This window comes from Dysidea avara, chromosome 2, assembly GCF_963678975.1.
Source record: "Dysidea avara chromosome 2, odDysAvar1.4, whole genome shotgun sequence".
Classification (NCBI taxonomy): Eukaryota; Metazoa; Porifera; class Demospongiae; order Dictyoceratida; family Dysideidae; genus Dysidea; species Dysidea avara.
Genome location: NC_089273.1, coordinates 38,915,240 through 38,928,174, shown reverse-complemented (window position 1 = coordinate 38,928,174; position 12,935 = coordinate 38,915,240). Strand labels below are relative to the sequence as shown.

Genomic DNA, 12,935 nt, shown 5'->3' with positions numbered 1-12,935 from the left:
TCTATTGCTCTGGGTGGTAGAGCAGTTTGAAATCGAAAGTTCATATTTCTTTGTCTGTTTTTTCAAAGAAAGCAACCCTATGCTGAGCACCCAGCAAAACATTCGCTTATTACCTTGAGTATTTTTTAACTACAACAACTCTAGATATGACCTGGCTAAGTAGCAAATTTCATCCGGTCCTTTGTGTGGAGCACAAAATTTAAAAAATAAGTCTTCCTTCTTGTGAGATACTAAAAACGATATTTCTGTGAGGACAACAATCGTATGTCTGGTTTCATGGTGGATCTAGCAATGGGATACTACAATGAAAATTCCACAATGGTAGGGGGTTCATCTGTAAAAGTTGATTTTTCAGATTGTGGACCCTACCTTTATGCTTCAGTATTAGGCTGGATCAGGTGCCAACTATCTTTCCACTTGCTTTGATCAGTCATACAATGTATCAAAGGAGCCCATTCTTCTCAAGGCCACTTATGCATAAAGTGTTCTCCAGCTGGCCTGATCCAAGCAGAGACTCAATTTTTAATGTAATTGTGTATGTGCCAAAAACAGCCCAGCTGTAAAAAAAGGCGAGGCCAAGAATGAACAAGTACATGTTCATGGAATAACCAAAAGACATGATATCAAAATCTGGCCAAGAAAGCATTTACAGTATAGGCACTTTTGTGCATTTATTTTCTATATGCTTCACATTATCACATCCAGCTAGCTGTACATGTGTGCTTGCAATATAAACAATACTACTGAGATGATAAAAGATATTACACTGCATTGTTGCCAAAATTAATTTAACTAAAAACTTACAATTAGTTTCTACTTGGCCATCTTTTTATTTTAAAAGGTGGCCAAATAGAAACCAATTGTAAATTTTTAGTTAAATTAATTTTGGTAACAATGCAGTGTAATATCTTTTATCATCTCCAATGCAGTGTAATATCTTTTATCATCTCAGTAGTATTGTTTATATTGCAAGCACACATGTACAGCTAGCTGGATGTGATAATGTGAAGCATATAGAAAATGAATGCACAAAAGTGCCTATACTGTAAATGCTTTCTTGGCCAGATTTTGATATCATGTTTTTTGGTTACTCCATGAACATGTACTTGTGCATTCTTGGCCTCGCCTTTTTTTACAGCTGGGCTGTTTTGGGTGCAGGATATCACTACTTTTTGTTGAATAGAGAACATACAGTTAGGTATTATATTACATAGGAGTAGTCTTTTTTTTTTTAATTTTATGGGATCATCATAATGTAAATGTTTACTATTACAGTATATTCATGCTATCATTAAAGAGTTTCTATGATTGTGGGTTAAGTGCTGAAAGGTGATGCGCTGATACTGGATTTTTAATTTAACAATGAAGTTTCACAGGCACTGAAGGGCTGGGGCAGGATTAAAGACGTGCATGGGTAATGTAGCAGTAAGTTACTTCAACTATATCACTACAGCGGATATGAAACAGCTGGCTATAGCTATGCACGGCCCTGCATGGGCCGGAGTCACACTATAATGAGTCAGTGGAGGCATACAAATTCCGAATTTAAAACAAATCAGTGACTGGACTCACAATTAAACCAAGAGTTGACAGCACAATGTCTATCAAATCAGCCAGCTCACTATGGCTAATGACCTTGCCCACTTCCACACTGTTTGGGTTTGGGAATTGAGGCGGGCGCCTCACACCTCGACGTCATGGCAGCAAGTTTGAATCTTCAAAGAGCACAAAAGCGATCTCATAATCTAGCAAACAACTTTTAGCAAAATTAAATGTACAGATACATTGTGTAAAAAGCCCCTGATAACCGCAGCCTTTTTACAATACGACTTCATGGCTGAAAGAAAATTGCTCCAATGGGATGCGATGACGAAGAAAATGAAAAAAAAGAACGATGCACATTTGAATAAATAATTTAATTAATGCATTGTAAATGGGTGGGTGATGGAACAAACTACTCCAACATTTCGCCTGACTTTTTGTGTGGTAGTTACTCATTATACAAAGGTTACATGCCCTTAGTTTTGAGGCGGAATCTTTTATTAAAGCTGAGATTTTGCTATGCGGATTTTAAAAGATTGCATAATCGATCCCTCATGTAAATGACTCACAATAGTGGTCACGTGTTTATTATTATTGTGGGTGCACGCTTTATGCTTCTTGGCCTCATGACTCACTTCCATGAGTCTTGATGATTGTGTTTGTAACCTTTTATCTCACCTTTTGAGAAAAGAACTTTATTTTTGTTGGAATTTGTTGGTTTTGTAATTAAATTTGTCACTTTTCCACTAGAATTTATCACATTTGCACAAGAATTAGTCTATGACAAGATTGGTAGCTGCAATAAACATGAAACAAGATGTAGCAGCTGCTTCATTATTTTTTAAATTACATCTGTTCTATTAAAAGTCAATAGAACTATGACAAATTTTTGTGCAAACACGGTGGATTCTAATGCAAAATCAACAATTTTAATTGCAAACGGGACGAATTCTACTGCTAAAGTGAAGAACTTTATTGCAAACAGGATTAAGTAAATTGCAAAAGTGACTAATTCAATTGCAAAAACCTGCAATAAAGCATGTACTTTTTAAGATTTTATGAGCAGCCAAATACAGTACCATTACACAGCAGTCAAATTATGTAATTTTATAAGCTACAAAGCAAAAGTACTATCAGAAAATCCTTTGAGGCAGATAAATAGTGTCATAGCTTATTTTTCAACTGCACACTTTCACCTGTCACAATACTAGGCTTTCACACATCCAGTTTTAAGTTGAAGGAGTTGTTATTTATGATACTGTAGAAATTGTGTGAAAATTTTATATTAATAGCATACTGAGTGGCCAAGATACAGTTAAAAAATTTAATGCAAGTGGAAGCTATATTTTGTCAAATTTCACTGCAATTTAATAATACTGTGTAGATCAAGGTAATGCCAAGCTAAGCACTCATCACCAAACAGTTTGCTACTTTACTTCAAATTAACTTACGGTCTGTAAGTCTTTTTAGTTCATAAAAATCCTGTTGATAGCCTTTATCAATAATACCTATAAAAATTAATTAATATCAATTAATATACCACTTTGACACCTCAGATCAAAGTATATATCACATATTTCCCTGACCACAGGGCGATATCTAGATATTGCCCTTTAGTTAGGGCGATATCATGATATAGCCCTGACCACAACTACCTTTGATGCTGAGGCAGCTACAAAGCATTAGTTCCCTTTGATTGTTTAGAGATGCTTAAAGTTTTGCATTGTGGGTTTGAATTAAAGCTGCTTAAAGTTTTGTATTGTGGGTTTGAGTTAAACATGTTGGTTTAGTTAGGGGCATTGTTGTGAAGCAAAAAGAATTGAGTGAGTCAGCATTGCATAGTTCAGTTACTAAGCATCACTAAATAATCATTATAGTAATGTGGGGATTGTTTTTCTACAGAGTACATTCAACTGCATGAAAAGATGCCTCAAACATTCACAACCTATATATCTAAGTGCTTATTTTAGCACCTTAGGTTGCTTTATTCTTCCACAATGTGGTTATTTGGTTTAAAATGGTGTCACTACAACCAGTGAAACCCACAATCATTTCATTTTTGTGCCCACAATTTAAACCCACAATCAATGTTTGCAAACCTCTTTATAAAAGTAATGTGATGAATGCAGGTTTGTCTTCCTTCACCTATTAGGTGAGCATACCAGAGTGGTATATATTACTTATACCATGGCCACTCGGGATTTGCCTGATATATATGTCCACACCCTTGGCCTCGAGATTGGGCATATATATCAGGCAAATCCCGAGTGGCCATGGTATAACATTAATTATAGAAATTCATCATCCTATATACTAGTTATTACTTATTGTTTTATTCTAGAATACCACCGCTATTACTGTTTGTCACAAATTCCAGTATACACTAATATATATATATATATATATTAGTGCTGTATACCTACAAAATTTTTGTCACCAGTTAATTGCCTATCAATAAATAATAATAACCGGTTAATTGGTTTGTGTGTATATTGGCAGACATAATATGTACTCAACAAGCCTGCTGGAAGGTTTAGGGTGGTACCAAAGTGACCATCAACATCTTGTCTTGCAATAATAGTTATTATAATCACATATTTACACATGCTTTGAGGTTATGTTATCATGTTAACACTAGTCAGCAGAGATAATTTATGGCTTACCAAGTGGGTGGGCAATAACCGGTTTAAAGGTTTCTTTACTGGTTATTGGCTGACCCAGACAACACTGGTTAATAACTGGTTATTTGCACACTGGTGTACAGCACTAATATGTACATAATCTATATTTGTAATAATCTATATTTGTAATAGTTATACGATGGGCACGAATGCTTTGCCTGATATATACACATGAGCAGAAGGGTGTTAGCCCGAGTGCGAGTGTGTATATATCAGGCAAAGCACGAGTGCCCATGGTATAACTGATATTTGCCACATGGATTAATCACCTATACTGCTGGCATGCTTTATGAGTGTATTTACCATACAGTAAAAAAATTTTGGTAGTAAAAAACTTTGACGAATTTGGCGAATGGCATTCAATTCACCAAAATTTATTTTTCACCAATTATTTTAGATGATCACATTAGCACATTGAGTCTCGCACTGAGTAACTATAAATTGAGATGAAGGTCAGCTCGCACCACCTCACAATAAAGATTGAGCTGATTTTGGAGATCTTGATCTTCCTAGGAATGTGTCCCACAGTTGTAAGCACTTCTTGGGATAGCATTTCCAACTGGCTTCCCGTTTGCATGTCAGTTAGTTCATCGTCTCATGATGAATTTGGCCAAATACTTTGATATCCATGGTAACCTCTGCTACTGTAGTTTACTGAGAAGCAAATACGGTTGCTCTTGGCATCGCAGGAGATAGAGAAGCACACCTTTGCTAGTACGTTGTTAGATCAGTAGCTATATACAAAAGTACTGTTACAACAACAACGCTAGCTACCTATACACTTACTACACTACTTAACTGATGAGTTGACACCTTGTCATTTTATCCTTACCAAGATCCTTACGTACTGTACAGTAAAAACTTTGAGGGTAAAAAACTTTGGTGAATATTATTTCAATCGCTAATGTTTTTTCTGCCAATTTTTCAACAGAGGGGTTTTGTCACAGTTTTTTACTGCCAAAGTTTGTACTATACGGTATATTGGGCTTTGTGAATTTTGATAATAGACACTGGAAACAATGTAAGAATAATGACAAGGCGTTGCTGTGCTAAGAGTTCAAATGTACATGCAACGACACGAGCATATGAAAATTTCGATTGTTGGTTTATACAGTGAGCAAGGAGACACAGGACATTGAAACTCAACTTGATAATGATGGTTTAACACTGGTATATAAGTGCTCCCAGGTATTCACTGATAATAATCGTGAGTAAATCATAGCCATTACAGTCATGCCTGAATACCACTTTACCACCAATGGCTCAATCTACTTAGCATGTCAAGACAAAAGATATTGAAGTACACACCTTGATAATGAACACATGACTTGATAATGATGGTTTAACACTCTTATAAGTGCTTCCAGGATTTTACTATAATAATCATGAATAAAATTAATTGTATCCATTACAGTCATGCATGAATACCACTTCACCTCTATTGGCTCAATTAACTTGGTACGTGTTACATAACATCAAGGCAGGTGTCTAGAACTTATCAAAACAGAGCTCACTTGTATTCAAAACAGCTCCATTTCAGTCAAAGGAACTACTCAACACAAATTGAGAAACTACAAATAAGTCTAATCCACAATCATTCTTAAGATGTGTGATTATATAATGGCACAAAGAGATAGCAAAGAACATCAAAGAAATCTGAGGATTTATTGGAATGGGTTAACGTGATATATGCACACCTAACTGTGCAATATCTTGAGCTACCAAGATATACGCATTGCCTTAACAAGATATACGTACTGGTACCAGTGTGTATATCTCACTAAGACAGTACATATATGTGACCCTATTTTAGAAAGCCATACATTTTGGCACATGCAAAATTTATGGGAATGCTCACAATTGAAAATTTCAGCAATTTTTTCAAATTACTTTTTTTGCATACTCTGATAAAGCAACTATTAAGCCTTCTTGCTGTGAAACTTCACACCCATAGCTTCTTTATTCTAGGAGATACACTCAATTATATCCGACCATGTAGTAGTTTCACAATGTATTGGACAGCAATTAACTTACAAATTGGGTGATTTGTTCATTCCCAAAAGAAAATATTCTCTTGTCTTTAGACTATAATACAAGTGATTTAATTGAGGAAAAGCACAAAGAACACATGATTAAACTCTCAAGGATCTCTTTTCATCCATTTTAGATTGGAAGAATGGAGATCCTTGTCAACAAAGTGATTTGTCATCAATTTGTCACACTTGATCACTATACACTTCTATAAACTAATAATGAAAAGTTAGTTTGTTATGTATTAGACAGTAAATTAGCCATATCTTTGGAATGTTTCAACGTATCGTCACAAACTTTTCACACAAGGTAGATAACTACTCAGTGCTTCATTGTAGTTATAAAAAGAAAATTGGCTAATGCGCCCAAATGTATGGTTTTCCAAAATAGAGTCACATATCTCATTAACATTTTGAGCCAGTGCAATAACTATGCATTGGCTTTCCTTTGATCTGAGGTGTGAAAGTGGTACACACACACACACACACACACACACACACACACACACACACACACACACACACACACACACACACATATATAGACCATAGGCGATTCTAAGGGGGGGTGCCCCCCCCCCCCCCCCCCCCCCGCTAAAAAATAACTTTTTAAAAGTCTTGGGGAAAAGTTGCAGTATAGATTGGCATTGTTATTTTTAGCATTTTTCATGTTTTTAGAATAAATTTTAGGCTGTTTTCAAGCCTTTAAATTGCAAAAATCATGCAGTTTCTGGGGGTTGCACCCCCAGACCCCCCTGAAATTCTACTTTATACTATAGCCAAACAACAATAGTTATGCTGTTCCCTACTTGGCCCCCCTGTAGGTCAGGTCTAGAATCGTCACTGATATAGACCCACACTTTATAGACCCACAGTTCTACATCAGGTAGTTATAGTACTGCCAGGCTTATTTGCAAGCTAATAGTCTGCTTTGAGTGAGTGATCACTCACTCTTGGCCAGTACAACTTATCAACCAAGCCAGTCTAGGATGATAGCCAATATTGTGCTGGCTAACCAGTCAGCTCAACCAGTAAGAGGAGAACCACTGGGTTTAATTTATAGACACACTTGAAGATTTTGATGATTTTGTCACATTGTCACATTGTCACATCAAAGTGTCACATTTTTGATGATGTATTAACATGAATGGACATGTCCTACGAATATCATGGAGTCCTATGAATATCATGGAGTCCTGTGAATATCATGGAAATATACTTAGTAAAGTACCAAAATCAAAAATTTTAGTCATTGAGAAGATAGACTAGACTCACAAAACAGCTTCTACAGGTGTAGCACAGTGAAACACAGGCGCAATGTCTATTCTACCAATGATAACACTACTCCGCAAGTTTCTAATTGTTTCGTGTGTCTTGTGTGTATCTCAAGTTGGCAGTTCTCCATACAAGATAAAGCACTGCCTTTACTCATACTGTACACAAAATACAGCACTCAAAAAGTGATTTATAAATTTAAAATGAGTAGGGTTTCAAGCTATAAAAAGTAGTGAAACAAGAGATGAACAATGGTAGCTATTACAGCATAGCTCAGTGTTAAATCCCTACTTTGGCATGGTATAACAATTATTTTGTGTTCAATGCCAAAGTAGGGATTTCCCACTGAGCTATGCTGTAATAACTACCACTGTTCATCTCTTGTTTCACTACTTTTTATAGCTTGAAACCTTACTTCATTTTTAAATTTATAACTTAATATACTAGTTTGTTTAGTTTCTTTGTTAAAGCATACAGCTAGCTATAAAGATGTGACTGTTGTATTAGGGTGACTGCTGTATAGAGTGTTTTCATCGCGTGATCTAAATTACGTAATTTTTCAAATCCGCCATTTGTCTGCACATGTGTTGCGTATGGAACAGGACTCATGCAGCGTTTATCGTTATACGCCGAAAACCTGCCACCTGATGCCAAAGACAGGTACCTTGCCAAAATCTCGGTTATTAATGGAACAGATCCTCTATCTGACGGCCTGTTTGGGGAAGAAGTGGATGTGACACCTCCCGTAGATGCGTGTGATTTGGTGTCCTACCTAGTACTACAGACTAGTTTCGTCACAGCTAAGCAGTTTAAAGCCCGTAAAGGCCTAGAGGCATATAACCAGTTTGTTTGTGGATGGGTGAAGGAGATTAAGACTCGTAAAGTTGCTGACAAGTATCTCACTACTGGTCGAGTGAGTAGCTATTTCGTACAACTTCTGGCTCTTTTTGCCAGCAACATCTACATGCATTTCTTGTACTATTATTACACTGCATTGTGTTGAATAAAAATGTTTAAACTCTTGTTTGTTCTAACGTGTAGGTCCGTCATTCACAACGGCTGAGAGAGACTCCATTGAAGTGTTGGGTTATCATTGAAACCACTGGTGAAATCTCCTGTGCACATTGTAACTGCATGGCAGGGCTAGGAGAAGTGTGCACACATGTTGCAGCATTATTGTTTTATTTGGAGGCTCTGTACCGAATGGAAGAAGTACAAACTTGCACACAACAGCAGTGTGGTTGGATAATACCTTCAGCATCAACAGCAGTTGAGTACTATTGGAGATCAGAGATATTGACTTCACATCGGCACGAGGAAAGAAGAGAAAATTGGATGAAACGTTAGAGGGCAGTGAAACCAACTCAGATAGACCAGTTTCCAAAAGTGGTACATTACCAACAGACACAGAAATGGAGCAATTTTTTAACAATCTGAGCTTGTGTGATACAAAGCCAGCAATTCTATCATTAGTTCCACCACATTCAGATAGATATATTCCAAAAGCATCACTTTCAAATTTCCCCAAACCACTACCATCACTCCGTACTTCAGATAGCTGCAAACTAAATTACCCTGATTTGTTGAATGCCTGTGAAAAAGTTTCTATAGAAATAACTGATGACATGTCACAGGCTGTGGAGAAGGAAACAAGGAAGCAAAGTAAAACACCACTATGGTTTAAGTACAGGGCTGGAAGAGTTACTGCATCTCGGATGAAGGCAGTCTGTCACACTGATGTAACCAACCCGGCTCAGAGCTTGGTAAAAACTATTTTTTATCCTGATGCTTTCAGCTTTACATCCAAGCAGACAAGCTGGGGTTGTAGACATGAAAAGCAAGCCAGGGAAAGGTACGAAAAAACAGTTAAATCCAAGCATACAAACTTACATGTAGCTGAATGCGGGTTGTTCATTAATCCACAATGGCCTTACATTGGGGCATCTCCAGATGGCATCATCTATTGTGATTGCTGTCCCAAAGGTGTGCTTGAAATTAAATGCCCTTATTGTCATCGTGATGAGTCCATATCAGCTGCTGTTGCAAAGGATAAGAATTTTTGTCTTATTGAAGTGAATGGACAAATCAGCCTAGATCATGACCATGCCTACTATTATCAGGTGCAGACACAGATATTTGTTTGTGATGTTGATTATTGTGATTTCTGTGTGTGTACCTTCTCTGGGAATGAGGAGTCTACAATTCACATTGAAAGAATCTCCAGAAACAATGCGTTTTGGAAGAATGAATGTGTACCAAGAGCAGAAGCTTTTTTCAGGACTTGCTTGCTTCCTGAATTATTGGGTAGTTGGTACACACGACCCCTCACTACACCCAATGAGATTACAATTGATAGCAGTACTTTGGAAACTCATGGCCACAGTTCATCTCAGGGACATGTAGACAATTCTCAGTATAGCAGCAGTGTATCAGACGAAACCAGGCCACCACCTAGTCAAACTTTTTGTTACTGCAATGGCCCAGAAATTGGCGAGATGATAGGGTGTGACAATCTAGATTGTACCATTGAATGGTTCCATTTAAAGTGCTTAAAAATTAAGGCAGATTCTGTGCCAAAGGGAAAATGGTACTGCCCAGATTGCAGAATATTACCCAGATTCAGCAAATCAAAAGGGAAAAGAAAATCAAAGAAGTGATTATTAGTATACATGTAATAAAATGTTCACAGTGTATGTACATGAATAAAAATGTTTTCACTATGTATATAGTACATGAATAAAAATGTTAACAGTGTATGTACATGGATGAAAATGTTCACTATGTAGTAGTTAACAAAGTGTGCTATTCGAACAGAACAACGGAATCACATAGGTTGTTCAAGGCACAACAGACACGGACAATATGGTCTAGAATAGGCACTTCTTCATTTGCCCTTTTCGTTACAAAATTAATTGGTACAGTGCTCCGCAAAATAGAGTATTTCTGCCTGACACAGCCAATCACCCGTTCAACATGAATACGAACATTTGCAATTTGCCTTGTGTCTTCGATTTCTATGGCTGAAAGCTGTTGTTTACCCCTAGTAAACGCTGGAATATGCAAACTAGCTTGCATTAAACCAACAGATTCGGCAATGTCAAATCCCCTGTCAGCCAAAACAACATCTCCAGGTAGCAACTTGCCTAAAAGACCACAATGGTCTGTTAGGTATTTATCGCTTACTCGGCCTCCCCAACATTTTGACACAAACGACACTACTCCTTGGGGTGTAATGCCAATAAGCACCTTTACAGTGTTATTATGCTTATAGTTGGACCAGGTGCTAGCTCGAGCTTGCAAGTTGGATGGTCGATCTATGAAAATCTCAAAGCAATCGATAATGATAGCAACTTTCTTCCCAAAAGAGGCTTGAAAGCAGGCTGGCATTGTTTTACGAAGAGCTTCACGGTCTGGCCACAATATCAAATTGCTTAGTCGTAAATCCATCTGCTTCAACCACTTTAAGAATATTCTAGATACTGTCGACGGTGAGACTCCAAAACGATATGCCAGATATTCCACTGAACTATTCATTCTTAACTTGAGCAACACACACATGAACTCTTGAAATGGTGATAACTTGGTTACACCATCTGATGGCAGAGTCTTGAGCACATGCTCAAAAACAGCTTTTACAGTTTTGGCATTAGGCAAACCAGTGTGAGTCTTTGCAAAATCGTCATCTACTAAGCATTCTTCATTAAAAGTGAGTTTTTTAAGTTCCATTGTTAGAGATGTAGCATGCTCTTTACTCTTAGCAAGTTCCTTCTGCAGACTTTCAATCTTGCTTGAGCACTCACAACTGTCCACTGGTCTAAAGTACTGTCTTGCAATTTCTATTTGCTCTGTGGCAACTAGTCTAATCTCTTCTGCAACAATTACCTGGACTTCCTCTGCTACTAAAGTGGGCAACAATTCTTCTATCCTCTTCCACTTCTCTCTTTCTTGAGCTCTTCTCCATCTATCCACTGAAGCTGTGACATCCGCTGTATCAGCACTCCCATGTTCCTTGTGGCCAAGGTGCAAGGTGGGTAACCAGTCAGGATCCGTTGTATTATAGAGATAAGCCGGCTTGCCAGAATGGAAGTGCTTTTCACAAATCTTGTAATTGTGTAGTGCAGTTAGGTCTAAATCTGCCCTGGAAATAGCAGCCAAATATCCGTCTCTCCTCTTTTTCCGTAGTTCAAGTTCTGCTTCTCCGTATCGATCAGTCACAGTAGGAATACCGTAGAAAGATATTCCGCTGCCATTGTCAGAACGACTTGAACAGTCGACTATCGCGCATAACACCATTGCTACCTGTGCAACAAAATGGCGGCTTCGTAATTTCAATCACGTGATGAAAACTCTCTATTAGAGTATCTCTAGTCAGCCTGCGAAGATGTGCTTGCCCCAAAAAGGGGTGTGGTCATCGTGGTTTCGATCAATTATTAGACTAGAGTATCTCGAATCAGCCTATCAACTTGAGGGTGCGTGGTCACAATTACAGCTATCGTAAAAGGGGTGTGGTCATCGTGGTCTCGATCGATAGATCGATAATACGTAGAATAAAGAATGGGCGCGACCTTGTTACCTATAGTGGAGTACTGGTACCTCCGTACAGTCAGAGGCCGTACAGTAGCGTAGTATAAGCGCCTTAAATAATTTCGTGGCGTCTATTATGCTGCTTAAATAAAGTGTTGATATGGAAAATTAACGACTCGGTATGGTTTCGTTGGATGAAGAAGAAGACAAGCAGCCTGATTGAAGATAAAAGAAAAGACAAGGTACACAGGGCGCACACTCGTCGGAACTTAAAAAGGCACATCCCACCGGTGAGTTTGTTGTTGTGGCGTGAAATGGTTACCGTGCGCTGTTTCCTTTGGGCTCTAGGCTTGCGACTGTGGTCAGTGAGTGAGTGAGTGAGTGAGTGAGTGAGTGAGTGAGTGAGTGAGTGAGTGAGTGAGTGAGTGAGTGAGTGAGTGAGTGAGTGAGTGAGTGAGTGAGTGAGTGAGTGAGTGAGTGAGTGAGTGAGTGAGTGAGTGAGACAAAATTTCGAGTTTTGACGATTTTAAAAAAATTCTATATCCGGCCGCCAGTAAGTATTTTCTTGTTTTTAATGCTACATTTGATGTTAGATGGACTAGTATTATTCCGTAAAGGTGATTTTCGTAGCGTAAGAAGTTTCTAAGCTGGTTTTTTAATGGCGGTATTTTTGGCGGCGCGTCACTTTTGATGCAAACCCTACTTAAACAGTACTACCGTACTGTTTGATACTACGTACTATGCTATTGTCAGCTGGTTGTGACTTTTTTTTGGTATCACGGCTTACCAAACCAGAGACAATGTAGTGCCTCATTTCCATAAGTCTGGGTCAGCCCAGCCCCCCTCATATCAACTACTTCCTCCGCCCCTGATACATAAGTGA

The 12,935-nt window shown here is 38.0% G+C and overlaps 2 protein-coding genes across 3 annotated transcripts in view; both read right to left on the bottom strand.

Moving 5' to 3' along the window:
* The window catches only part of LOC136247287 (uncharacterized), a 178,425-nt gene that overhangs the window by 150,094 nt on the left and 15,396 nt on the right, over nucleotides 1-12,935 (bottom strand). For both annotated transcript variants that reach the window (XM_066038905.1, XM_066038906.1), the window contains exon 2: nucleotides 2,994-3,050. In XM_066038905.1, coding sequence (XP_065894977.1) covers nucleotides 2,994-3,050 — 57 coding nt within the window. The remainder of the gene's footprint in view (nucleotides 1-2,993; nucleotides 3,051-12,935) is intronic.
* LOC136247283 (uncharacterized) lies at nucleotides 10,159-11,883 on the bottom strand. The gene has a single exon (XM_066038893.1). The coding sequence runs from the start codon at nucleotides 11,819-11,821 to the stop codon at nucleotides 10,331-10,333; it is 1,491 nt and encodes a 496-aa protein (XP_065894965.1). The 5' UTR covers nucleotides 11,822-11,883; the 3' UTR covers nucleotides 10,159-10,330.

Bases quoted from the DNA above. Each gene is read 5' to 3' on its own strand.
- LOC136247283 (XM_066038893.1), bottom strand. From the start codon at position 11,821: ATGGTGTTATGCGCGATAGTCGACTGTTCAAGTCGTTCTGACAATGGC.